The sequence below is a fragment of the Betta splendens genome, chromosome 2 (genome assembly GCF_900634795.4).
Source record: "Betta splendens chromosome 2, fBetSpl5.4, whole genome shotgun sequence".
NCBI lineage: Eukaryota > Metazoa > Chordata > Actinopteri > Anabantiformes > Osphronemidae > Betta > Betta splendens.
In genome coordinates, this window is record NC_040882.2 from 23287819 (window position 1) to 23313903 (window position 26085).

General features: G+C 42.7%; 4 protein-coding genes across 7 annotated transcripts; 1 reads left to right on the top strand and 3 right to left on the bottom strand.

Moving 5' to 3' along the window:
* Positions 1 to 653: 653 nt before the first annotated feature.
* LOC114843139 (eukaryotic translation initiation factor 5A-1) lies at positions 654 to 6626 on the top strand. 4 transcript variants are annotated; one of them, XM_055505379.1, is made up of 7 exons: positions 654 to 738; positions 1501 to 1870; positions 3475 to 3646; positions 3867 to 3971; positions 4657 to 4788; positions 4899 to 4971; positions 5830 to 6626. In XM_055505379.1, the coding sequence occupies exons 3-6, from the start codon at positions 3479 to 3481 to the stop codon at positions 4959 to 4961; spliced, it is 468 nt and encodes a 155-aa protein (XP_055361354.1). In that variant the 5' UTR covers positions 654 to 738; positions 1501 to 1870; positions 3475 to 3478; the 3' UTR covers positions 4962 to 4971; positions 5830 to 6626. The 4 variants fall into 4 exon arrangements, with proteins under 4 accessions (XP_055361354.1, XP_028985241.1, XP_028985234.1 ...); XM_029129408.3 differs by lacking the exon at positions 654 to 738 and having other exon boundaries at positions 1429 to 1870; positions 3478 to 3646; XM_029129401.3 differs by lacking the exon at positions 654 to 738 and having other exon boundaries at positions 1440 to 1870; positions 6432 to 6626.
* A 6-nt stretch (positions 6627 to 6632) lies between these two features.
* Positions 6633 to 10226, bottom strand: gps2 (G protein pathway suppressor 2). The gene is made up of 11 exons (XM_029129367.3): positions 10062 to 10226; positions 9539 to 9656; positions 9047 to 9156; positions 8809 to 8921; positions 8636 to 8715; positions 8471 to 8544; positions 8123 to 8294; positions 7946 to 8029; positions 7769 to 7845; positions 7561 to 7656; positions 6633 to 7331 (listed from the first exon to the last, which is right to left on the bottom strand). Exons 2-11 carry the CDS (start codon positions 9630 to 9632, stop codon positions 7239 to 7241), a joined length of 993 nt encoding a protein of 330 aa, XP_028985200.1. The 5' UTR covers positions 9633 to 9656; positions 10062 to 10226; the 3' UTR covers positions 6633 to 7238.
* Positions 10227 to 10777: 551 nt separating this feature from the next.
* On the bottom strand, positions 10778 to 13683 carry gabarapa (GABA(A) receptor-associated protein a). Its single transcript, XM_029142375.3, has 4 exons — positions 13454 to 13683; positions 12069 to 12147; positions 11861 to 11979; positions 10778 to 11706 (listed from the first exon to the last, which is right to left on the bottom strand). Exons 1-4 carry the CDS (start codon positions 13541 to 13543, stop codon positions 11626 to 11628), a joined length of 369 nt encoding a protein of 122 aa, XP_028998208.1. The 5' UTR covers positions 13544 to 13683; the 3' UTR covers positions 10778 to 11625.
* A 2946-nt stretch (positions 13684 to 16629) lies between these two features.
* ctdnep1a (CTD nuclear envelope phosphatase 1a) lies at positions 16630 to 25650 on the bottom strand. Its single transcript, XM_029141214.3, has 8 exons — positions 24937 to 25650; positions 22405 to 22471; positions 20558 to 20676; positions 20403 to 20474; positions 20154 to 20270; positions 19964 to 20075; positions 18438 to 18522; positions 16630 to 17834 (listed from the first exon to the last, which is right to left on the bottom strand). Exons 1-8 carry the CDS (start codon positions 25039 to 25041, stop codon positions 17774 to 17776), a joined length of 738 nt encoding a protein of 245 aa, XP_028997047.1. The 5' UTR covers positions 25042 to 25650; the 3' UTR covers positions 16630 to 17773.
* Positions 25651 to 26085: the final 435 nt, after the last annotated feature.

Here is a 26085-nt window from a genome sequence, read left to right on the forward strand (position 1 = left end):
GGAGCTGGACAGTGATTGGCTGGGAGGGGTCGGCAATCGGGAGGGAAACATTGACAGGTGGAGGACAGGTAGGACCGACGGAGGCGTGTTCGCTGATCACTGAGCAACAATATAGTTCGTTTTTCACAGAATGCTCTTATTTCGTTATTCTTTGTCTATTTTTGTTTTGTGCTTTTTTTCCAGACATACAAATTCAGAAGAGGAACAAACTTTTCTTTACTTTTCACCAAATATCTATATGGTTTAAAAAAATGAATATATGTGTTCACAGAGTAAAAACCTAATTCTTCATGGGCTGTTGTTTTTGCTATTTTTTTAGTTTTTACTCCAACAAGATACATTTTAACTTATGAGTTTAAAAAATAACTTAAATTTGATCAAATCAGCAACACAGGTTGTAAGCGTTTGTATTTTAGGAGAATAAATGACGGACTTTTTATCTGCTAATACCCCGTCTTACATGTCAAGGTTATTATGTCTAGGCAGCACACTAGGTTTGGTGGTTCTGTAGATCCTTAATGAAAACAGTATTTAGAAAAGGCACTTGTTACCAAGGATGCTGTTCAAAAACAGATTTTTGATTTAGTATTTAAATATGCCTTTAACTAAAGCCCTGAGCACATAGGTCAAAGGACTCTAGTTTCATGACACTAAAATTAACCCAGCATGCAGTAAGAATCATTCTTACCTTTCAAAGTGGAAGTGAAGGACCCCGCTGACTGGATGGCATCACTCACAGTGAATATGAAAGACTTTCAAAGACATAGGGTCTATTATAACAATAGTCAAATCCAGTTTATTGAAGTTTTATGTAATGATCTTTTGAATACTCTGGTTAGCTGCATTTTGCTATGACGTCCAAGTAAAGGCAGTAGTATTTTCAAGGGCACTGCAATTGTAATATGTGGCAGCAAAACGCAGCTTACAATTTGTTAAATAGAGAGTAAAGTAAATAGTATTCAAATGTTTGACAACATGCTTTTATATTTTAGCCCACAATAGTATGATAGTAGATGTAAAAAAAATAGCAAACTGTTTCTGAAAACGTCAAGTGAGAGATTATCTTGAAACAAACCGTGACGAGGTCAACTCATACATTTGTGGCATCACTCATATACAGGCTCCACGTCCCGAGTGTGCGCTATCCGGTAGTACAATGAAAGGTTGCACATGCCCAGTTGTGTTTCGGACGTTAAAGCGAAGCTGCAGTGCGGTCGGAGATGACCGGAAATGCCCCGACTACACATTCAGTGCAAAAGATTTCTTCGAGTATGTTTTACGTTTATCACGCACGCCACTAGCTTAGTCGCCCAAAAGGAAAGGTAGGCAATTGCTTCAAGCAGTAAATCGTTATTACCTGAAGGTTATTACGTAATACGACCTTTGACTTTATTGGGGTGCGCCACGTGAAGCCACGCTTACCTTTGTGACAGCTTAATAACAGTTTTATTGTGACAGGGTCAAACAGGAAGTTTGATGTTGTGATTTCCCCGCTGATAGTGGTGAGGCGCAGGAAGAGGGAGACCGAAGGTGGAGTGCAGGCTGCCGACCGTGCATTCACAGCGGGCGTCAGGGCTCTGACTCTTTACGGCTGAGTTAAGCGCTTCTTAACTACCTCGCAAATCTGTTGCAAACGCGTGGCCTGATCGCGGAATGAAGACATAGCCTCGCTGACACCCCCCCCCCTCCAAACGGTATTGACACCGCAGCCGAGGAGGAAACAGAGCCGAGCCGAGCCGAGCCAGGTGACCCGTTAGCGCGGATACGGGAAAGGTAACGAGACGAATAACAACAGCTACAGAGGTGGAGGAGGGATCACAGGGAGGACGGCTGCCGAGTAACACCGGAGAGGACACCCACCATCACTAGGGTGAGTTCTTAGTGCAAACACCCGATGGACGGGGCGTGTTTGCGCCTGAGCAGATGAGTTATGCTTTGCACATGTCAGCCGTGTTATGATGCGTTCAAGGCTTTAAACGCCCCCTGGGGACAAAACAACTGCGCGTTGGATGGAGGACCAGCAGTACTAGCTAACGAGGCTGGTCGGAGAGCGTAACCGGCGACTCCTGCCCCTGTTTAATTGTTTAAGTTAGCAAGTCCCGCACCACTCGGCTGAATTAGGCGTCGTTCGCTCCGCACGCACGCCACCGCGTCAAACCGCGCACACAGTGTGTTCAGACCCACTCGTGTCGTCGCTCTCGCTGCGTGGGGATCCCGCCGTAGCCGTGACTATTAGCTTAGTCATGACTGCGGAGCAGCGGGCCAACGTTCAATCAACCGCCTCGGCTGCGAGCTTGTTCTCGGCCAGCGCACGTTCAGACGGTACCCGGAAGCCGCGCGGACGCTTCCAGTCGCCGTAGCGGACGTGCGACGGGCCCGGAGGTGGCCGTTATCGGCTCGCGCATCAGAAGGGCCGCGGCCCGAGTGCGGTCAGTGCGCACGGATGCGGGGACACGTCGAGTGCGCGCTAGGCCGCAGTCCGCCCGGTTCGGGTCGGACGCCGCGGACGACGCGCTGCCCCCGGGGCGCAGTTAACGACACGTTTGCCAGCGTTTAAAGTCCGGTTGGCAGCGTTAGCCGACGCCGGACGTCAAGCCCGGTGACGCGCGCGTGCAGCTTGACGTGTGGGTCATTAGCGTGGATCAGCGTCCCAGCGTTGACGTTTTTCGGCCACTCTCCCCGATTGAGCCTTTACATTCACAACATTTGTGTCTTTGTGTTGTCTTTTCTGTAAGGCGTGTGTTTGGATCTGGGTCGGTGAAGCGTGCGTAGTTGACTGTGCACACAGTGTGTGCGTGCGTGCGCGAGCGCGCGCGTGTACTCGTGGCACGTCCAGGAGCTGTGCTGCACCACGGACATCACAGCAGTCCAAAAAGTTTAACACAAACACTGGCAACGTCAAATTCAGACGCTTTTTATTGCAGTTCTAATTGAATTAAAGATTTATTTCCTATCTGGGCTGAGTTTCATCATTTGCTGCTTTATTTAACCTCTGGTCTCTGCTGTGCCTGCTCAGCGCCACTGATTTGTGCTTTCCTCTGCACCCCTGAGATCTTACGTTTCCACCCGCTTCTGTCCAGACAGACGAGGCCCGACTTTAATCAATAACTCCAAAATATGCAGTTGTGATATATAAACGATGACCTAACTTCATATGAATCATTCATTGTGTGCAAAGCAAGCAAGACGATGCCAAGAATCACAGTGTGTGTCTGAAAGTTGAGTCACGGCAACTAGACTTCTAGAGTAGATTAGACTTTCTTCTCAAAAGAAAGAAGTCGACCCTCAGACAACTTCACCCGAATGGCTGAGAATCTTCACTGTTTTTCTTTGTGGCACCAGTAAGTAGATTAGTAACAGTGAAAAGTGAGTGGTTTGTTCTTGTTTGCCCAAAGTAAAGTCTTACACGTGTTACCGTTGATCTGTGTGGTTTTGAGGCTGTGAACGTGATCCCTCCTGTTGTTGCCTCCGCAGCAGCATGGCAGACGCGGAGCTGGACTTCCAGACGGGCGATGCCGGGGCGTCCGCCACCTACCCCATGCAGTGCTCTGCCCTGCGCAAAAACGGCTTCGTGGTGCTGAAAGGCCGACCCTGCAAGATCGTGGAGATGTCCACCTCCAAGACGGGCAAGCACGGCCACGCTAAAGTCAGTGAATGACTAGTGATAAATGCGTTGAAGCCGACTGTACTCTGTTCATTGATTTCTTACATCAATAGTCATTAATATTAATGCACATAATGGACGCTTTCAGACAAACCTCTTCACTGACTAGAGATATTCCGCATAGAGCTGGGGTATTTTTATTTCTGAGCACCATGTTTCAGTCTGGGTTAGATTTCACCCTGTGTTTGTTTTACTGCTGCAGGTGCACTTGGTTGGTATCGACATCTTCTCTGGTAAAAAGTATGAAGATATTTGTCCTTCCACCCACAACATGGACGTCCCCAACATCAAGAGAATGGATTACCAGGTGAGACAGTCTGCTTCACATTCACATTGTGTAGTGAGATTATGTAAAATATACAAAAAAACAATCAAAAGAAACACATTTCTCAAATAGAGGAATGAATTTGAATATGGCACTTCCATAAATTTGTGGATTCCTACATAAATCACTACAAGAAACCCAAGTTCTTTCTTTTGTTTTTCTGGGACCGGACTGTAAGGCACCTTTTATAATTCCAAAGCACATGCACAGAACTACAACATGTCATATTTTCTATTGTTCTGACTCAATTAACAGATTAGAAACTAAACGGAACAAAAGAGAGAGTGACAAACAAAGGAGAGTTAATGGGACCTAAGTGAACAGGTTCTGCCAACAACACTGATGAAACTGTGGGGATTAAATGTGTTGTGTGTGCTGGAATGCTCACAGGCTGCCAAGATGGAAAACCAATGCTGCAGGATTTCCTGTAGAAGTGAAACCATACTAGTCCCAGTGCTCCCTATACCCTGCTGTCAGGAAGTTCATGTCTGCAGACCCCCCACGGGTCTGCAGACAGTGGAAACGGTTCTTAATGACACTGGGTCGGACAGTCTAATGACCTCTGTGGTCTGTGTAGTGAAAATGATTCAAACTGAAATGTTTGTGCATGAATCAGCCCTGCTCAGCTTGTAAAACTACTGAAGCTGCTCTCGTCCCCCTCTCCCAGCTGATTGGGATCCAAGATGGCTACCTGTCCCTGCTCCAGGACAGCGGGGAGGTGAGGGAGGACCTAAAGATTCCTGAGGGAGACCTGGGAAGAGAGATAGAGTGTAAACATGAAGCTGGAGAGGAGATCCTGGTCAGTACCTCTCAATTATATTGCACACAATGTTTTAGTGTTCTGTCCTCAAACAACTCAGGGAATGAAACAGTGAGTGGATGCCGTGACTCGTCTGTGCTCTTTTTCAGATCACCGTTTTAAATGCAATGGAAGAAGAAGCTGCAATTGGCATCAAAGCCTTGGGTAAATAAGCCACTGCAGGTAAATACAGAGCCACAGCTGTTTCGACATGACCCCTGACCCAAGCCTGCCTGAAGAGGAGTGTGTGTATGTGTGTGTGGATGTTACACCACGAGCCACCAGCATGTGCCATGCCAGTGCAAGTGTGTGTGATGCCATGTGTGGTTTATTTTGCATCCGTGGCGAAATGGGGAGGCAACTCCAGTCGGGAGGTTTGGTGTTTAATACCATTTAAATCTTTATTTACAAATGTGCATATCCTCCAAACTAGAAGTATTATGTTCATGATCTTAGCATTGCATAGAAGCGTGTTACGTGTATATATTTGAACTAGACATTTTGGTAATTGGGTGCACTTTAAAGATTTCTATTTAGTTGGTGAAATTGGGACAAATTCATCATTTGAGACTCATGAGGCAGTGGCTGCGGTTCAGTGTGGTAACCGTGGATTTGCCCGCCCCATAGTGTCCTCGTGGGTTTATGTCAACACTATTATGAGCATGTGTCATTTTTATGTACCACTACAAATATACCAATTGAATTTTATGTATTGTTAAGCAATGTATTATAATTTGTGGGGTGCACTTCATTTTACAGCCTTTCTGTATTTCTACTGCGTGAAGCATTGTTAGGATTGTTGGTAGAACTGTTTTATGCACTTTCTCTCCTGCTTCTCCTCATTTGTAAACTGTTGGCTGTAGAATAAAGTGTCCTCAAAAATCAGTGTAAACTTGGTGGCCCAGTGTTTACTCTGAAACCCCCTGCTGTCACATTAAACATGTGTCTCCCATGTTTCTTCCTTGAGGACGGTCCTTCTCTGGGTTCTGACTGTCATGCCTGCTTTCTTCTTATTTCTCCTTCCTTTTAAATCTGTTGCAGGGGCAACGAGATACACTGGACCTGCAGAAAAGGAGGGGATGTTGCCTCGTCAATGCTATTCTTCCCTTTTAATCTAGTTTTGTCTATGTTTTTCATACTTTTATTTCCCTTGCTCTGTTTTGACTCCTCTTTCAAATAGAGAATAACAAAAATAATGGAGAAACATTCTCTACATACATGCATCATCATAAAGCCACATGAGTCTGGATGCACACATGTAAAGACTCGTAGAGGATGACGTTCCTAATAGCGTTCGTAGGTATCCAGATATTCAGTGGGGACCTATTATCCAGGTAAAGAGGAAGATTTTATGATACAGTAGTTGTTTGTGTGTTTCAAGGGCTTCAACTCAACATCTACGGTGTTCTGTTGGGGCCTGTTTGCCATATGCCACACAGCTTTTGTGGCAAAATAAGAAGCTCCCACATTCTGCCGTTATTTATTTCCCCCAACTGATAAAAAAAAGGCAGCAACGTGACACATGCAAGGTTCCCTTTTTTATCCCAAGGTTTGAAAGGAGGCGCAGGAACAAACCCCTGCCCCAACAACACAAAGTCTCCTTTAACCACACCTCAGTTTATCTTGTCCACTTTCCTTTGCAGACAGTCAGACCAGGCCTCACACACAGCTGTTTGGAGATATGACCAGAGTATTATTTGGCATCCTCTCAAACTGAGTAACGACTCTGAAGGCAGAGAGGTTGTTACAGTTTGGTATCCTTACTTTGTGTTCAGACAGCAAGTCCAAACTGTGCAGAATGTCTCCATGGCCGAAACAATAAAGACGTTACAAACTTTTGCATGTGGCTTTTGCTTATGGTTTTATTTGGCAACTTAAAACCTTTAAAATAAAGCACAAATGTATGTATGCTGCAGAGGATAAAGCTAAACACTGAAAACTCTCCTTGATTTTGAATGTCATGACATATAATCTGGCAACCAATGCTAGTGGATCCAATTTGATCCACCAGAACACAGTAACACTTCAAATCAGTAATATCGGCTAAACCAGCATGTTCCTGCTTTTGTAGTGTTCATAGGTGTCCGTGTGATCTTTGCACAAACCTTGATTTAACTGTTACTAAAAGTCCCTTCTGAGTAATTGCAGGAAAATTAAATTCTCACCTGACTTTTCTAATGTTAGTTCCCAAAGTATCAGTGTGGTTCATGCAGTGTGGATTTATACAACACAAGCACCAGAAAAACAGGCTACTTTGCTAATTAATTTTGTAAAAAATTTAAGCTTGATGTTTCAAAGGCTTCTCATCACTCATTAGGAAAGGCAAAAAAACATTTTAAAAACAAGACGTTTAACACTTAAAGAAATAAAATGCTATCTATATGGCAAATCATCCAACCGGTCAGATTTCAACAGGGTCTCCAGAAGGTTGAGGAAAGCTGGGATGCCAGTTACTTGCCGTGGTGATAGAACCTCTGTCCCGTCTGGCTGTGGGGGAGGAAGCTGTGACGAGGAGCACCCTGAGGAGAGCTCTGGAATGGGGCCTGGTGACAGGAAACAAAAGTGACCAAAAAAAAACAATCAATGTTCACTGCATCCATTACCTAAATAGGAAAACAAATACTCAGTAATCACACTGAAATCTGAACTGAAATGGAATGGAATCTGCACCATAGGTGACTTATTAGTAATCCTTGGTATGACAAAAAATGTTAAAGCCAGCTGGAAGTGATAAAAACAGAAATAAAAAGTTGCATGCTACTATTTGTTCACCTTTGCAGGGGGGATCTGCACTGCCATAGATGGCGTGGGCAGCAGGCCCGGGGCAGAGGGATGCATGGTGGGGGGGTGCATGGGCCTCAGAGCACCCTGAGAAAAGATCAACCAAACCAAAAGAATTCAGACACAAAAGACAAAATAGATGAGTTAATGAAACCAACTTCTGATTTATTGACAAATTCCATCCATGTTAGCGCCTTACGGCATCAGTAAAGCCTGACTGTTGGTTGGCGTGTTCCAGCTGCTTTTGAAGTGGGATCCCTGCTCCAGGAATGTATCCTACAAGAGATGGATGGGAGTAAAGCAGCAGCCGTGTGGTACAATATTTAATATTTCTGACACCACTAGGAACTCAAATCCAGGTACAAAGAAGACTAACCAGGCTGAGTGGCGAAGTGACTGTGGACGGGGTATCCAGGCTGCTGGTGGGGAAGATATTGCATGGCCTGAAACGCAGATGGGCCTGAAGAACAAACAAATATAATTTTAATTAGATATTTTAATCTTAACTTAAGCATATTGCCTCATATTTCACTCCCTGACTCATGTGCTGTACCTCTGATCTGAGAGCTACTTGCAAAACTGACAGGTATCGACGGTCCAGGAGCGTAGGAGGAGGGATGCTGGGCCTGAGCCACGCCGTAGGGCTCATGGACCCCTTGGCTCCCACTGAACTGGCCGTGCTCTGCTGAGCCAGAACTAAAACCAGGCGTTTGATAGTGACGTGGCTGAGAAAGGCAAAGAATGCAAAGTGGTGAACACCCAGTAATGCAGCTGAATGACATTTATTAAACACACCCACACGCCCTGTAATAATGCCTTGTTAAAACCAGGAAACAGAAATGTAATGAAATGTTTTTATCCTGTGAAGAAAGATTTTTGTGATCCTAATTTCTAAACTTACTGGAATCGTTGTTGGGAAAAGCTGTTTCCGTTCTCCAAGCAACGCACCAGTTCGACTGTGACCGACTGGACTGCCTGATAGATAAAGAAAATATAGGTGACGCTGGGTAAATAATGACACAGAGGACAAAGACGTTTTGTGCTGCAGAGCTGAGAAGTGGTTTACCTTGAATACTAAGGAGGTGCTGTCCTGCGTGCATCGGCAGACTTGGCTGGTAGCTGGCTGATGTGAGCGTTGTTATGTCACTGAATACAGGGGACACACATATTGCCTGAATACAGTTCTTAGGCTGCTTTTGATATTTGTATCACATTTCATTAAAACACAGAAGTGACTACCTCTGCTCTTTTCTGCGTCTCTTTTCTTCTTCATGAAGGACCTTCTTTAGCTGTAGGAAAAGCTGATGTTTCTCTTCTTGGAGTCCCTGAAGTTTCTCACCCATCTTCATCACCTGAAGATTAGACATGTATTGTACATTAAATACACCATACTATAAAAAAAAGCATACTGCTTTATGTTCTTCCTCCCCCCAACCGAGCAAAATCAAAATGAGAATATTTAATCAGTTTGTGTAACCTGTTCTTTGGTTTCCTCCAGTGACATCCTCTCTTCTATTTCTTTTGTCCTCTTTCTCTCTTCTTCCTCCTTCATCTTCTGCTCCATCATTTTGTCTACTTCTTCCTCCTCTGAAAAATTACATTCACATTAGTGCTCAGTGATTATAATAAACGTTCTTAGGTTTAAAAAATAATCCTTCAGTGTCTATAAGCCATTTTCTGTATTTAAAACCACGAAGTGCAAATGCACCAAGCAGTTAGACAGAAAATTACAGAGACTCCAACCAGCCAGGCCCTAATTGCTAAGTCAGAGCATTGTAAAATTTAGTTCCCTAGTGAAGAAGACTAACGAGGATCATCTCCTGTTGCATGTGAAAAGAGCGCCTTTATGAAATGTAACCATTGCATTAGTCACACCTTATGGGGATCCAAACAAATACTGCAAAATGCACAAAAACATTCAACTCTAATTAGACCAGCGTTGGGCGCCCAGTAAAAAGCAGTGGCTCACCTTGTCTTTTCCGCTCCCTCTCTCTCATGATGTGTTTGTGGAGGGCTCTGGCCATCGCATTAGACAGCTTGGGTCTCTCCAGCAGGGCGGGCATGGTGACGGGCAGTGGAGGGGCCAGCTAAGCGGGTGGAAGGTTCAGTTCATCAATGCGGAAAAAATCACAAACCGCGTTAACTGTGCGTTGTTTACGTATTACAAAGCCTACATCGCGAGTGAAGGATAGTGTCCCGCTTAGTAAAGGCCTGGGGTTGGTTAGCTGCTACCCCGCTAGCCTCTAAGTTAGCATACTAGCCTTGGTCTACTTCTATTACAATACAATTTATCAACGACTACTTTGGAGCGAAAGCCTGATCTGTGTAGATCTTAGAAGAGTGAACTAGTAGCAAAAAAATGTATTTTTAAACGGGTCTAGGCGCAAACTATTAGCAATTAGCTCGCTTGCTAGCTACGTAACACTAACGTAATGCATGCCAAATAAATCAACATTTATTAGGTTAAACGTGACACAATGCAAAACTCTTACTTTTATTGTTAGTTGGGTCGTTTAAAAAGAACCTAACCGTCCTGCGGCTTTTAGTTACAGGCTCCTCGACTGTTCTGGAGCCAAAATAAATCCCAAACTTCTGTCAAAATATAAACAGACTAAGAGGTTTCTGCCCGGGCGATAATGTTGCACATCCGGTAGAGAGGATAACGTCCGAGTTGTCGTTTGAACTGCATTGTGGGTATTGTAGTTCCTCCGCACATGTCACGTGGTAAAGATAATAAATTAGCTTATTTTTCCCTTTGCATGGGTCACTTCTATTAGGCACATGTAACGGGTGTTTGCTGTAGCTGACCACCACCTGCACACACGCCCCTGACGTGGTCTAATGCGTAGTCTGCGTTTTGTTCTAGTTGAGCAGCGCTGCTGCAGAGAAAACACCGGCAACCTCGTTTCTCAACTGCGGCCAAGTGAGCCGTCGTTCGTTCATCCGTCGTTCAGCCAACGTCTTTGCTCGCTGATGAGGCAAACATGCAAATACAGAACTGATAACACCACTCAACCGCATCACTAATAATGGGTGTTGTGCAGATTGTAATGAAAGATAGCAATGGCCACAGATTATTGTGTTGAGCTGGTCAGTCCACAATCCATAACACAATTATGAGAAAACTTCAAGGTAAATAATGCATATATGAATTAAGGCTTTTTACAACGCATATAAATAATGTATTTAAAAAAGACAAGAAACACAATTAGCTTTTCATCATGTTTTATCATGTATGGTCATGGAGAGAAAGATCCAGTAATTCAGCTGTATACAGAGTTCTTTTTTTTTTAAAAAAAAGGAGACAAACTTAATAAAAGAAAAAAACTGCACTCAGCTTTACAACACCTTTAGAAATCAGGCCATCTAAAATTAACAATAAACAACAACAATAATTATAATAGCAGTCAACAGAATAGTTTTACCACTGAAAGCAGAGGATGATTTAGTCTGAATTCTATTGTACTCCTTGATGAGATCAGTTGTTGGACAGCATTACATTCTCATTCACTGACTTCAATGGCTGGTGAATTAACCACATTACCCTATCCACATATGGATTTTCTAGGACAACTGCTGCTAAACAGTTCCCCTTTACTCTGCCACAGACCAAATTAGGTGGCTTCATTTGGTGAATGCTACTTCTACACTCTAAGCACTTTATCACCTTGCACACCAACAAAAGCGAACAACCATTAGCCATTAGCTCTTTATAGTCAACAAGGGCCGATTTAAACTCACGTATTATGACTTTCTTCCCTTAATCCAAACTAGATATCTTTATATTAACCTAATTCTATTTTTTTCCTTTTATGTAGTTTTATCGATTATGACTGGCCATGATACAACTTAAGTCACTACTGAAAATTGAAGGAAAATACAATTCAGATCATAGAATAATAAAAGACATAAAGGAGGGGTAATTAATGGTGATGAAGGTGCATTTGATTTATTTTCTCTGGGAACTCTAGGCTTCTGAGCTGGATTTAATATTTAAATGAATTAATGAATGGTGGAGGTCTCAAAGGTGGATCCTGGTTGGGGATGTTAGTGGGATCAGATTTCCCTTTGGCTGTTCCCATACACACTCTCATCACTGTAGGCAATGTAGAGGAAAAAGTCCTCTTCGTGGTGCTCCTATAAAGAACAAAAGAGCAAAACAAAAAATATGTTAGTGCCACATGAGCCATGTCAGGGAACCGCCATTAGTATAAAGGTATTCAAGAGTGGAACATGCTGATGAAGACAGAGTGAGACATGGCCAAGTACAGCAGATGGGTGTGTAATTCACCTGGTACAACAGGCCCATAGTAGCTGAGGTGGGTGGAATGACATTGTTTACAAAGAAGAAGAGAGCATCCTCAGCTCGCAAGTGGATTCTTTTCCTGATGAGGAAGTAAAACTGGCCCACTAAAAAAAAAGAGAAAGTGAACACAAATTTGAGATTTTTACATACTACCGTCTAGTAATAAACCTAAGTCAGAACATAAAGTGTTTACCTGTCAGATCAGAGGGGACAAGATATTTCTTCTTGTCCAAATCTCCTATTCTGGCTTTTGGGGCTTTCTCCACAATGACCTGAATGAATGAACAAAATGAATAAATTGTTTAAATTCATTAGGAAATTATTCTGATACATTTTCCACTGAAAAAGTCAAGGGGAAAGTACCCAAGCAGCATGTTTCACATTTTTCAGAAAGGGGATCTGAGAAAGTTAGTAAGTACAGTATGCTTAACCTAGATGTGTCGGGAACCTATGTCTAAAAATATTTTGTAAAAAGATACCAGAATGTTTTTTGTGTCAGACGTTTCATTTCGATCAACGAGATGAAGGAAATATACAAAAACAAAACTCAGTTTGTTCATGTCTGCCTAAAAATAGGCTTTTCTCAGTAAATCTAAGATTCTGTATTTATGACACCTATATGTAATTTTTCTACTATGCTAAAATGTACCACTGTTGCAACATGGCAGTTTCCCCATTGTGGGACTAATAAAAGCTTTTATTCTATTCTATTGTAAAATACTACTTGAACACTGACCTGTCAGTGAAGACGTTGGCACAAAAAACAATAATCCAGTGGACAGAAAATAATAATTTTGAAAAAGTTCTATTTTTAATTAAAATTTCAGGACAGTTGCAAATTCCTGTAGGTTATTATGTTCTAGCTTTCTGAAAGTATGTGGTTATATAGGACTAGGACAGACTACCTCGTGAATAGTTTTACTACCTGACTGACGCAATCTATTGAGCTATCTATTGAATCTATTGAAGCAATGTGTGTGTGTATGTATGTATATGTATAATCTAGGCAGCTTGTATCGACAGGTTAGCTTTGTCATGCATTACTGAACGCATAAAGCACGTTGGTCAGCTTGTCTCTGCGGTTTCTGACTGATGTACTGCTCGAGGCTGCGTCCCCCGTAAACAAGTGACCCGTTTGTTGACACTAACTATTTTAGGTGTTAGCATTTCAACACAACCTAAAACGACACCCCGTCCCCGTGCGTTCAAACGTGAATACATCTTCGACTCGAGCTACATTCGCTACCGCCTCTAGGACGCTATATTATTCTACCTTTTGTTATATCGCTTTATACTCAAGTTATATTAGCCGGAATTATTAACTAAAGGAACGATTCAATGATGTGGCCTCTTGCTGGTTAACCTCTACTAGCCTGTTAGCTATATGGTGCGAGGTGAATTGACATAATAGGGCGGTTACATCCTTCCACAAGATAAATACACGCCTATATAAAACGTTTATATAATAGGTGTTACAAATACTTAATGTTACAATAGCCCTAGTTTAGCTTTGGCACACTTGCTAGGCGTGTAACTGCCCTGAGCGAGCGAGCGAGCTAGCTAACATTAGCTACTTACAGGTACCCTGTCCGGATACTTCTTCCTTATTTTCTCGCCTTCGGACCGCCTTTTCTCAAAAGGATGCTCCTCTTTGTACTGGAACTTCATCGTTAAGAGAGATGACAGACAACAAGTCGGTCACTCCGGGATTCTACGATGGTGTTTAGCGGGGTTTCTGGTCAGATCGCTGGCACACACGACAAAAACAAACGACGCTAACTAGCATTAGCCGCTACAGCTGTTTTTCCTAGTGCGACTGTGGCGGAGGTATACAATAACAACATGACGTAGGGGTGAGGCTAGTTTGCAGGGGTGTACTTCCCAGCGTTATAGCTCGTACTAACATGGATCGTATTGTGAAAATCGTTAGTGAATAACGTAAGATTACCTATTTTTTGAAAAAGATTTATTTTCAAGTGCTTTAAATGTTTACCGGTGGATGTCATTCTTGGGGGACTATTTTATTTTGATCAACCGCTGCGCATAGACACGTAGGGTAGTGAGGAGGCATCTGTCCTTGTCATATGACCGAGGCCCAGCAGTTAGCAACCACAGAGAAGAAACGCAAAACGTGGGCGAGCAAAGCGTAGCTTGGGCTTTATGAATCAGCCAGACGTAAGATATGAGTCCAGAGGACATGCAGCCCGTCAACGGTAAAATGGGGCCTAGAAAAATTTACTGTATCCACCAATCATTGGGTGCAATTAGGGCTAATTTGAGTTGAACTTCGATCAGTGAGGTCACTTCTGGACCCCGTGACCCTCTTTAATTAAAACTTGAAAGGGAAAAGCAAAGTGATGATCAGGAATCCCCTCCAGCTTCTTGTCGTTGTTCTGGTTCTGTGACTGAATAGCAGCACTTAGTAGTTTCAGACTTTTTCTTATGTCCAGATGAAATTCACAACTTCAAATGGTTTAATGGATTAATACAATCACCCTGAGGTAGATTTCTATGTCTGGGGGTTTACCGAGGTATTGACTTTAGCACCTACTAGAAGTTCAATATAATAATAAAGAAAAAAATAAAATCTATTTAAGTGTAACTATAGTAGATGCGTTTTCACCTGACATACGTGCTAATTCAATACACAAACTGTAACAGTCCTAAAGCAGATTATTCTTTCATATGCTCATTCCCTGAATTGCTGGTGGGAAAGCTGCCAACGTTTCTATTGCGCAAGTGACCTGACTCATTGCTCATGTGGCATTTCCAACCCAGCCTGTCCTCTCTGTAGTCTTGTGATGTTTGTTGTGTACAGCGACAACTAGATTGTGTATATAGAAAGTTGGCCCTGTGTTGATGCTTCGCACACAAACCAGACAGCTCTGAAAATGAAAGAACCTGCAGTAACTATTTGAAAACAGACTACTACTTATGATGCATCTGGATACTTCTAAACATCAGTCTGCAAAAGCTGTCCTCTTCATTATAGTCAGGTTGACACTTTATCACCTATAGATCATATATTATACATATATTATACCTTACTGGGCACAGGAAGGCTTGTGCTGGGTAGTTATTTATAGCTGTAAACCATGATGATTATTGTGGGTTTAGTTCAGGGACAACAAAGTGTTCACAGAAGATTCAAATATTCGGTGTGTAACATCTGCCTCATCCACTGAAACCCACTGGTGTGAGCCCAATAATCCCCTTGTAGCTACAGAAGCTCAGATTGGCCTCATCAAAGTCTGGGAGGCTCCTGCGTCATGTTACAGTAACCTTTTCTCAGGAGGTCCATGCTGACAGAGAAACATCATAATCTGCCTGTATTTGTCGTTGTTGATCTATCTTAAGACTTCTGTCAAAGAAGAATAGAAATGTTGTGGGATTCCAGTCAGACAGCATTCCCAACACATTGAAATTAAGACAAGAGAAAGAACATAGTGTTTCATGGAAGTCCCCTTCCCAAGGCTGTTAACTCAAAATTAAACATGGCTCTTAATTCGTTTATAAGAGGAAGGTTATATTGAAGTTCTGCCACTTTGGCGCCATCCCAGTCCTCGGGGACCACTGATCTACTGGTTCTCCTACTCTCCTGCCGATCACCCTGATCAGGCAAGTCAGCTTTTCTAGCTGTTGATTCACTGATCACAGCTGCTTAACGTAATCAGCAGTAGCTGGGGCAGGGGCAGTCAGAAACCGGGCAGGACAATGGGCCATAGCTGCACTAGAATAATAAAGCTACTCTAGCACTTGACTCTAAACTAGATCTCAATGTGGAGCGATGCCTTGACAAGCTTCTGAATGAGGCACACCTTTGTAACCAGACACAGAACTTGAAGTATTTCTGATGACTAGCGATGACTATGTAGCTTATTTTTTCCAGGCAGATTTTAAACATCCTCTTTTAATTCTGTGTTTCGTGTCCAACAAAGTGGTTTGCTAAAATGCAGTCGTGTCAGTGAGGCCTACATCTCAGAAGTCCTGTCTGATATGTATCTTTTTCTGCCCACTAGAATTAAATGAGGGGGTACTAACTTTTGGACACTGATATATTATAATTTCACAATGACTCACATCTGAGGGGCTGTTTGAGAGCAACAGAGCAGAATGGAAGCTTATAACGATAATCACCAGCAGCTGTGACTAGTTTAAAAATGAATTTAAAATGCCACTCTGCAAAAATGAAGAGAAAATTAACAACAAAATTTCAGAGCAGCAAACCACACCTTAATCAAGAACCTGTGATACAGCTCCTTAAAAGACCTGTAGGACGTGAGTCATTTTCAAAAGTCTCCATGGGAAGATCATGACCTTACACAACCTTCCCCATTCATGGCTGCAACAATTATTAACTTAGTACTGATTCACTGTGTGTTTGAACCACTGACTGCAGAACAACTGCTCTATTTTATGCTAATGCAATTAAATATAATCACTTTGTTAATTATTACTATCATGTAGGAGTGTTTCAGATATCATACAATTATCTAGTCTGATCTTTATAAAGCTGAGCTTGAGTTACACTCACCAGAAACATTCCATTGATTTCTTTGCAAAAACTAAACGACAGTAAATGTCTGAATTCAGTATTTCAACGAAGCAGTTTCACATTAAACCACACGATGGCAGCAGATTGTCATCAGCATAAAGTTTGACTTGTTGCTTGACTCATATTTGTCCATTAATGTTATTAAAGAAAATGAATAATTGCAGTGAAAAAGAAAAAAATGTTTCTGTGTAGTAACTGGTCGATACTGACAAGTGTTTTATTAGTAACACAGACCTGGAGACAGAGCCAATAAGAAGCCACTGTTAGCTTTGACAGGACTGACATTGCTCAGAAGGCATTTAAAGATGGAGGGTCTAATAGTTGAACCCATACATTAAGAGAATTGGGTAAAAACTCAAATGGGGAAGGCTGCAAATTTGAATCAAATACAAACCAGCTGAAAAAAAAATTAAGTGCGATTCCTTGTGGATTAAATCAGGATGGCATCAAATGGTAAAGGGGGAGAGCAAAATGTCATCCTACTGTATGCAGAATTGATATTATCATATATTATGGTGACAGACACAATCAGATATGGAAGAGTCACGTATCATTACAACCCTCTCTTTTGTCCTCACAACTTTTTAGTCAAGTTTTTTTATTACCAAGTCCCACGAGGAATTTTGGAGAAACAGTGACATTTATGGCTAAAACAAAAGAAAAAAACTTCCCAGACTGTTTGTCCTGAGAAACAGCCTGTGTGCAGCAAGCACAAGTCCATCAGTTATGTCATGGAGGTTGATCCATTCTTTTCAGGGGCATAAAAAAGCGTACCTTTGTAATCAGTGAATCACTGTGGGGTTAAGATGTTGATCAAACAGGGGTAGTTTTCTACATCCCCCTACTTATTTCCTCTGACAGGCAAGGACAGATAACCAATAAGTGGTCTGGTGAAGTGCAATGTTTGGTGATGAAATACTAATGTAGAATTGTGTCTGTTGCTTTGCTGATCCTTCTTACCCCCTTCCCAATCTTCAAAAAAGGTTTAAAAAAGAACTACTGAACTCAGCAAGCATAGTCCAACTCATCATACGCACAGTCAGTATCAGGAGCAATAAGGCAGAGAGGCTCCGTTTTTTGGAAAAAAATACAAATAAAGAATCCAAAAGAAAAAAAAAATAAACCAGCTGGCTCCTCCTCTCTCCCCAGTAGTTTTTGGGCACGGGTGATCCCATACTGAACATCCCGTTATAGGCGGTCACCTCAGCCCTCGTCTCCTCAGGACACGCTGAGAGGCTCAGAGAGGGCTGGGTGGGTCGCCTGCGTGGGAACGGAGGGTAGGATGGAAGCCGGCGAACAGGGAGAGGCTGGTCAACAAGCCGCGTCCTCCTGGATTCAGCCAATCACCAGAGCCGATGCTGGTGGAGGTTTCGACTGAGGACGGAGCGAACATCAGCAGTGAACCTAAAGGAGAGCGAGAGCGAGAGAGGCTTTAAACCAGCGGTCCCAAAACTTTTTTGTGCCACGGATGTGTGGAAGATAAACAACCAAATAGAATGACACAACCGGCATAAAAACGAGTACTTTCTAAACACAATGACAAACGTGAACCCATTGTGTAGCAGCGTCCTCATAACTGCATGTGTGAAGAATGTAAATGTTTCTAATGTGCTAGACAAAGCGTCAACACAATCACATGTCCTAATACTGCTGCATGTTACACTTGAGCTAGTTTTGCACTGTGGTGAGAATCTAGATAGAGACCAAAGGAAACCCGACACTGAAGAGCAGCGTACAGTAGACGTTTAGTTATTTATCAGGCTGTACAACATTCTACATGGACAAAGATGTTCATGGAAAATGTTCCAGGAAAAAATATTGTCTGCAAATAATGTCTGTAGTAAAATTTAAATCTGGAACAACTAAAATGACTGTGTGCCACTTTAAATGACCACAAAGCATTTGCATTAGGCATTCTAAATGGATGACAACGTACAGGCCAGCAGTCAGACATCTGTGTTTGCACAGGCTATTTGCTTTTCGTGTCCATGTTATTGTGCATTTTACCTTAGTGCATCCAGCATAGGCAGCAAGTTAAGGAGTGCTGTGTCACTAGGGTCGCTGAACCAGGACTTGATGGGTATTGCATTGTCTGGAGGACAGAAAAGAGTCAGTCAGTTGTGTCTGAAGGGCCAGAGTGGAGAGGATAGTATTCATTTGCAGCGACACTAAACCGTGTAGTGAAACCTTTTCATGTTTCAATGTTTCACAATTATGGAAAAAATCTAGATTAGGACAAAGTTTAGATGAAGACAACTCTGCTGCTTTTAGTATTCAGCCTAAACACAATGTGATTATGATTTTAAGAAGGTGATGTCAGTATTGTACTGTAGAATCTTTTCAATTACTGTACTAGTGACTCAGACCCACAAATGTCAGCCTCCATTAGACTAATGTTCCCATATTACTGATATTACTGTGTGCTGATTGTTTTCTACTGCTGTAGCAGTGTTTTTACATTTATCACTTTTGTGGTCTTCCATATTTCATCCACTGACTCACTACTAATGACTATTAAGAAATAAGAAAGCCTGATATCTTGGTTTGGCTGTTTATCTCAGACAATTTTAAGGGTCCTAACATGATGCATTAACCCAGTAAAAAGTGCTACACTTAACAAAAAAAACCTTCAGTACTGAATGATTGAATATGTAATTTCATTTGTTTAAAGTTTGAAACTACAAATAGCAGCTTAAGATTTTTTGGGCAATGTATGAAATATAGGTATCGTTACATACTTTGCCAGGCATTGTATAGAATGACAAGTTCTGTCTTAGGCAGATCAGAAAGTTCTTTAATAACGACAACCAAAACAATCAGAAGTGTGGTCACTTGCTGTTTGTCACAGCAGGGAAGGCTACCACAGCATTTTGAATCGCACCTCGTTTAGTTTTTTCAGTTTTAAGCAAAGGCATTTGTTACTTTGGCACTTCTGAGTTGTACCACCACCAAGTCGTCGTTTCTGCAGCCACCGTAGCGCTTTAAGGAGCTTTAGTTACATCATTCTGTAATTTTACATAAGTCGAAGCTTCCGTTACAAAAACAATTTTGTTCCTGTAGGGTCGTCCCATATTTGGGGCAGTTCTTTCAGAACCGTTGTGTCCTGTGCCTGTCGGTATTTGCAACATCAGTGCGGTCTCTGGAACCGACTTTCTACCAGTCCGCTTAGTGGCAGCGGCACTTTACCCAGCAGGCAAATAAAAAGGCTTCTGACAGGGAATAAGCTTATTTTACACTCTGTCTCTTTGCCCCTTTAGGTGTTGCACAGAATGCCTGATTTCACACATTGGTGGTAACATCTATAAGAAACATTGTTTAAGATGTTTTTTGGGGTATTTTGACTTGATTTGACCACCTGGTACAGGTGGTACTAACAACAATAGCAAGGGCTTTGCTGTAGTAATTATGAAACGCAGCATACATTGTGTTTATTTTCACTTTCTCTCCACAGATAATGTGTAGCCTCTGTGCAGTGGCAGTGTGCCACTTTATGTTATGCATGAACTGAATGCAAGGGAAGCCATAGGTCTTACCTGGATGGCTACGATAAGCACCAGGCGAGTTGTCCAGGATGACGATGCTAGACAGGTCATCATGTACTACAGACAGGTCTTTAATATAACTACCTAGATCCAATGTACAATGCTGCCGAAAGACACAAAACACCAGTCAGGGCATTATCAGAGAAGAGGGCAAACAATCAATATCAACTTGGTGCCGTACCTGTCTATAATATCTGCGTTTCAGGACATTCCTGTTGTTGTCTAGTTTGTCTGCCACTGCTGAACCATAAATCTCCATACTAGCTGTAAAAACCACCAGCTCATACCACTGGCTCACCTGTGTACACAAAGCACAAAAGGTTATAACTACACAGTTAACAATCGGTGCTCCATCAGTGACAATGGACCATTGCAAATAACAGGCAGGACATGAGCACAGTCACAGTTTGCGCTGCAGCTTAACACTCACCACTTCTAAAAAGAAGTCCACATGTGGCCTTTTATGTACAAAGAATCTAACTGGGTGCTTATCAATGACGACCTGCATAAAAAGGAGAGGAACCCTGGTCGTTAACACAAAAACACAGCAAGGCTTGAACAAAACAGAAATATGCTTTCTCATACTTTGAGGATGAAGTCTGGCGGCGTGCCAGGTCTCACTGTGGGCCTGAGAACCCCATCATGGTGAGAGTGGATCAGCGTCTCATCCAGGTCCAGAACTAGGATCTTCCTCTTTACTGAATCTGGACATTATAGGACAATACAGACACTTCAATACATAAACACAGGCAAGCGAGCATACGAAATGTTAGAATGGGTTTGCAGATATTCAGATTCCTCCTGATCCTTTCAAGGACCATCAGGTCTGATGGGAGGTGTCTGAACTTTGTCTCAACAGAAGTTTAATGTCTGCACTTTAGTTGCACCAGTCAGGGAGAGTCAGAACCTTAGCTTCAGGTCATAAGTGAACTCAGTCATGCGCACTGGAACAGGTTTTTCTTCATGTGCAGTGTTTCTTGGTCCACACAACCCCTTTCATCTGGGTGTGCTGTGTGAATTCTTTGATTTTAAACCAACAAATTTAGAAAAACACTAAACTAAGCAAACTTAAAGGCACAAAAGGAGGCCTGAATACTTCTTGAATTGACTGTGCTTGTACTGGAGCAGGTTTGTCTTGCTTCCTGTGACCTTGTTAGGAAAATAACTTGTCCAGTTTGAAGGTTTTGTAACAAAAAGGAGACACTTTCAGGGAGTTCAGATAGCACAATGAAAGGAAATGCTCTGTAGTGGTACTACTTCAAAGAACTAGTGTATTTTACAAATGCTGTTGTACACCTGGGGGGTGGGCTGCAGGGTTGTGATCGGTGCATGTCAGGACAGCGCCACATTTTATAGTCCGTGACCAAACAATAGTCAGACACCGATATAAACACTGAAGTCCTGCCTCCTGTTTATACTGGCTATTAAAAGATCTCGTCCTGATGGGTTTTCAATGTAAGCGACCACTCTTCAGTTACTGTAATTCTGCCCACAATATTATCAATGACTGCAGAAGCAGCGGCTATGTATAGCTGGATGTACAGCATATGAAGGAATCACTCACATACTGGAGACTGGACCTGAGTCTCCAGCTGAGGTCACTGGAGTGAGTGTAGAGAGGTGGATAAAGTCTAGCTGAAACTCAATCCTTCCTCTAAGTCAAGAGTGAGCTTTTGAATGAGCTCCCTGCAGACACGAGCGAGGCTCGTTGAGAGCAGACACCGGGTCAGGCAGCGTTTGAGTGCTGCCTGTAACATTTATGTTTCCTCTTCACTTCCACACCACAAACACATCTTGTTATTATTAGCAACAGGGCAGGAAACTATTATTTCCCCACCAGAATGCTACAGTTTAAGGGGATTCTGCGTGTGTTTACACAGCGCACTGGATTACTTTATAATCCTTTAAGTGTAGCATCCTGGTCACAGGCTTTGAAAAACATCATGCGGCTAAAAGCGCAGGGAATTTGTCAGGTGTCATTGACATTATGCTGTGTAGGTATTGCTGGATTTATGAACTTTCATATTATGCGTGTACAACCATGAGATCCACTTCAACATACAAACAATACAATATAACCTAAAGATGTCAAATTCTCTACGTGGTGGAAATATCCAAAAGTAACCCTGTCACATCAGTAAGAAGTGGTGACATTTATTGTGAGATGAGATAAGCTCTGAGAAATGAACCCACGTCTTAGCGTGGCCCTATGTGTGTTATTATGACAGTAGTATTTTTCTACATACTTCCTTCTCAGCAAACCGGTTTAACTTTGTCTTAAATTTCAACATAACTAATGTTAAAATATTTTTTCCATCATGAACTAAATAATATCACAAGAAAACAAACGTGTGCAGGTGAAGGCCTGACTGTATCCTTGGATTTAGTTACACAAGAGCTCTGACAGATCATTAGCGTAACTGTGTACTCACTGAGTCTGTTTCTGGAGACAGGTGACAGAGGCAAAGTGTCGTATCGCACCGTCTGATACTGGATTATCTGCAAATGAGATCAGGACAGTGTTAATATACTGAGTGAATTACTCTCAAGCAATTCTTTTCAGTGTACAAACTGTAATTTTAATATCAAGTATATTAAAGACAACTGTTTTCACCTCTAAGGCATCAACACCTTGTGTGATTTTTACACATACATAAAAAAGAACAGCTGATTTTAAGTGCAGAAATTCATAATCCACTTTGAAAAAAGCAACACAACTGGCACTTAACTGTGCTGGGGATGATTTAGAGTGCATGTCAGGGTAATACATGCCTGCAGGAACAGCTTCTTAGTAAATTGGCTTATTTTTTCCCTTACACCTCAGTGGCCAACATTAGGAAATGAGCATTCTGGTGTTCACCCAGCGGATCCCTGCCTCACTTCCTTTATCTGGTCAGAACGACCGGCTCAGGATCCTTTCCAGTGTCGCTCCAGCCCAGGAACACTACTTCTCCCCACAGAGCTATTTATATCCCCCCAGCTGTCAGGGGGTGTCAGCGGAGCAGGGGGCACACACAGGAAGGCATACTTACAGGGTGACTTTGACTGGGCATGGGTGCTTGGTACCTAAGCTCTGAACAGGGCCTCCCTTTGCGCCCCCCTCCTTCGCTGCCTGGCAGAAAAGCTCGGGGGAAGCCTGCTAGTGGCAGCAGCTGCTGGGCTCTACGGGGGGGAACCTTACTCTGAGTCCAGCTCTCTGCACCTCTGAGGGCGTCCATGTGGACCCAAGCCCTGCAAACCCCTTCTGGCTCCTTTGCCTACATATTTACGTTAATTCTACTCTATCACGTGCCATAGCTTTAATATATATTCAATCAAAATTGCTGTATTTATGTCAACAGCAGTGTCACACTTCTGTCCTGGGTTTGAGGCCACTGCAACATCAACTTCATCATCTTACCAGATCTGCTCTTCATCAAACAAAAACCTACGGCATGCACTCCTGCCCAGCTGAATGTCCACACAGACAAACACCATAGGAAAGTTCTATCAATAAAGGTGTGTCTCCTTTCCACAGTAACCTAGTGCTTTATCAAAGGGTAACTTATTGCTATAGTTTTGCTATTAGCTACTTGAATAGAAATAAATTAACTTTCACATTCAGTGAGTAGATCAGTTATTTTTTAGATGATAAGACAAACAACAGAGCAGGAAAACTACTTAACCAAAGACAATATTAAAATCAAATTCATGAAGCACTTTCACACTATTAAAAGGTTATCACAGAAGAGATACGAGGCTAAACATAATTACACAACAATGTTAATTTGTAAAATGAGTCATCTGTTTACACAGTAGTGTTTATGGGATTATGACCTGGTCCTAATATTCATAATCCAATAAACCTTTTATTGATCCAGGTCTTTGAATCAGGTCACTTTACGCACTGGTTTTCCGGTACTGAAAACCCTTGATTGTCCTCATTCACAAACATCGGATGGATTTACTAAGTGAATCATTATGATGTCCACTTGTGGCTAGTGAGAAAGGTGTAAACGGCATATTCACATTGATGAGCTGCTTCATCTTGAATCACCCCACACGTCTGTCATGGTGCACCTGACAGCCATGATGAGGATAACCTACATTTTTAGCGTTTGATACATGGACGCTCTCTGGATATCGTTGCAGGGCATCACAGATTGTAAACAACAGAGTTAAACAGTGAGTGAGAATGAGAGAGGGAGCGCGAGGGAGTGAGAACAGTACGCTCTCTGTCCTGACATAATCCCTCTCACTTCAGCCATAACATGGACTGAACAACTCTCTCCCGGGGTCTGTTGACAACCCGCAAGTGTTTGTGCCACACAATAAACTACTCAGCAAACTTCCACCAGCGAGATGATTACAACACAGCCCTCCACTCCTCCAAGCTTTGTTCAATTGGTATGGCGTTAGAGTCGAGGTCCGCTCAAGTTACATCACATATGCATGTCTATTAAAAACTCTGCAACACCTGTGGTGCCTAGATATAAGCAGGTGGCTTTGTCAACTTAAATTCTGTGGTCATAGTGGAGGCATCTGCGAGCAGGTGGAAGTGGCCTGCAGCCCCACGTACTGATACAAATATGGAATCTGAAATATATAAACCACACCAACATCATACTTTCTGCACAGCTTACCACACAAGTAGTACATTATGTACTATTTGTATAACTTTAAAACTAATTGCAGAGGCCCGTTATCATCAGTGCGTTGGGTGATAGAGGAGGAAGTAAAACATCAATTTTACTGAACCCATGCGAGAGGTTGAAGCCCCCTCACAATAGGATCTGTACTGGGTAAATCCATCACAATGCAATGACGTGATAATGAGACGCAGGTGTCGTCGCAGGTAGTCTGGCTCTCAGAGCAGAGCATCCCTACCTGCCACCACTGACCTGCGGGCACACGGGAGCATCGGCACAGTCAACATTTAGAAACGACAGGACGAACCATGAAGCCTGTTTAAGAGCCGCTCTCACCGTTCTTAGGTGCTTCCTGAGGATGTACATGATGAAGCCCCATATTCTGGACGTCACGCCGAGAAAAGTGCGAATGCCAAGTAAACACTGCCGGGTCTTCAGCATGTTGATGAGCACGCAAAGACCCCACAGCAACTCAACTGTAATATTCAGTTTATAGCTCGCCTTTGCCCAAACTTATTGGGGAACCTGCTTGGGGCACTTGCTTGCCAGTGATTCAAAATCCGTCTTTAGCCACAGTCGCCAAACTAGCATTTCAGTTTCTCCAGAGGCCAAACAAACGTGTGAGTACCTCGCTCTGCACACTTGCAGCCTCCTGGCATTAAAGAGCGTCAACTCGCATCGAAACTGTGAAAGACAAACGCAGGGAGGAGAAAAGCTGCCGCTGGATGGACCTTAGCACGCAGCTTCACGGCTAGCTAGCTGTACGCCAGCTAACGTTCGCTAGTAGCTACCGCTAGCTCGACAGGGTGACCACCTTGAACCCCAGGCAAAAATACCACAAAAGAAGCCGCGGGACCGCTCGTTGCCAAACACCGGTTCGGCGAGACGTCCCTCCGTGCGGCGTCCGAAGAGAGACAGCTGCACAAAAGTTCCTCAAAGTCCAACCGGTCCGGTTAAAATCAGTTTGTAGTCCAGTGGAAATCCGGAATGAAACTGCGAGCCGCCATCGCCGCCTTTCCGTCACTTCCGCGAGGAACAGTACAAGTGCGCGCCGCACGTCCACGTGGAGAGAAAATAAACAGACGTGCACGCGCAGAATAGCAAATCAGTCCGAACAACCCAGTGGTGATTTACCCAAATACTTTAAGTAGGTTTTAAGTACCTCAGTCATCTACTTCAAATTTGCCTTTTTACGATAAACCTGGTGGAACTAATGCACCATTTACGCCATTGAATTTGTTTTACATCTTTAGTTAATTTACCTCAAACATTATCACAAAAAGTCACCTAGTGGTGTTTTGTTCCCCTCCACAACCCATGGATAAGTTTACTTTAACAATTTGCATATTTATTTAACAAATCATATTAAATTGAACATAGTTTAAAACAATAGAGTACTTGTAATTTTACTTTAGATAAGGTCTTTGTGAATGCTTGCCACATCTGTATTTCCTTATTATTCTTTCTTTGCTTGACTTTCTGTAT

What these genes read in the sequence shown, in the direction of transcription:
- LOC114843139 (XM_055505379.1), top strand. Translation starts at nt 3,479, where the DNA reads ATGGCAGACGCGGAGCTGGACTTCCAGACGGGCGATGCCGGGGCGTCC. An exon ending in GCAAGCACGGCCACGCTAAA is followed by an intron (nt 3,647 to 3,866) that starts GTCAGTGAATGA and finishes TTACTGCTGCAG; the next exon opens with GTGCACTTGGTTGGTATCGA. An exon ending in AAGCTGGAGAGGAGATCCTG is followed by an intron (nt 4,789 to 4,898) that starts GTCAGTACCTCT and finishes GCTCTTTTTCAG; the next exon opens with ATCACCGTTTTAAATGCAAT.
- gps2 (XM_029129367.3), bottom strand. Translation starts at nt 9,632, where the DNA reads ATGCCCGCCCTGCTGGAGAGACCCAAGCTGTCTAATGCGATGGCCAGA. An exon ending in TTTTCCCAACAACGATTCCA is followed by an intron (nt 8,295 to 8,470) that starts GTAAGTTTAGAA and finishes TGCCTTTCTCAG; the next exon opens with CCACGTCACTATCAAACGCC. An exon ending in AAGTAGCTCTCAGATCAGAG is followed by an intron (nt 8,030 to 8,122) that starts GTACAGCACATG and finishes TTTGTTCTTCAG; the next exon opens with GCCCATCTGCGTTTCAGGCC.
- gabarapa (XM_029142375.3), bottom strand. Translation starts at nt 13,543, where the DNA reads ATGAAGTTCCAGTACAAAGAGGAGCATCCTTTTGAGAAAAGGCGGTCC. An exon ending in AGTATCCGGACAGGGTACCT is followed by an intron (nt 12,148 to 13,453) that starts GTAAGTAGCTAA and finishes TCATTCATTCAG; the next exon opens with GTCATTGTGGAGAAAGCCCC. An exon ending in TGTCCCCTCTGATCTGACAG is followed by an intron (nt 11,980 to 12,068) that starts GTAAACACTTTA and finishes CTTTTTTTTTAG; the next exon opens with TGGGCCAGTTTTACTTCCTC.
- ctdnep1a (XM_029141214.3), bottom strand. Translation starts at nt 25,041, where the DNA reads ATGCTGAAGACCCGGCAGTGTTTACTTGGCATTCGCACTTTTCTCGGC. An exon ending in TGGACTTCTTTTTAGAAGTG is followed by an intron (nt 20,271 to 20,402) that starts GTGAGTGTTAAG and finishes TTGTGTACACAG; the next exon opens with GTGAGCCAGTGGTATGAGCT. An exon ending in CCTATGCTGGATGCACTAAG is followed by an intron (nt 17,835 to 18,437) that starts GTAAAATGCACA and finishes GCTCTCCTTTAG; the next exon opens with GTTCACTGCTGATGTTCGCT.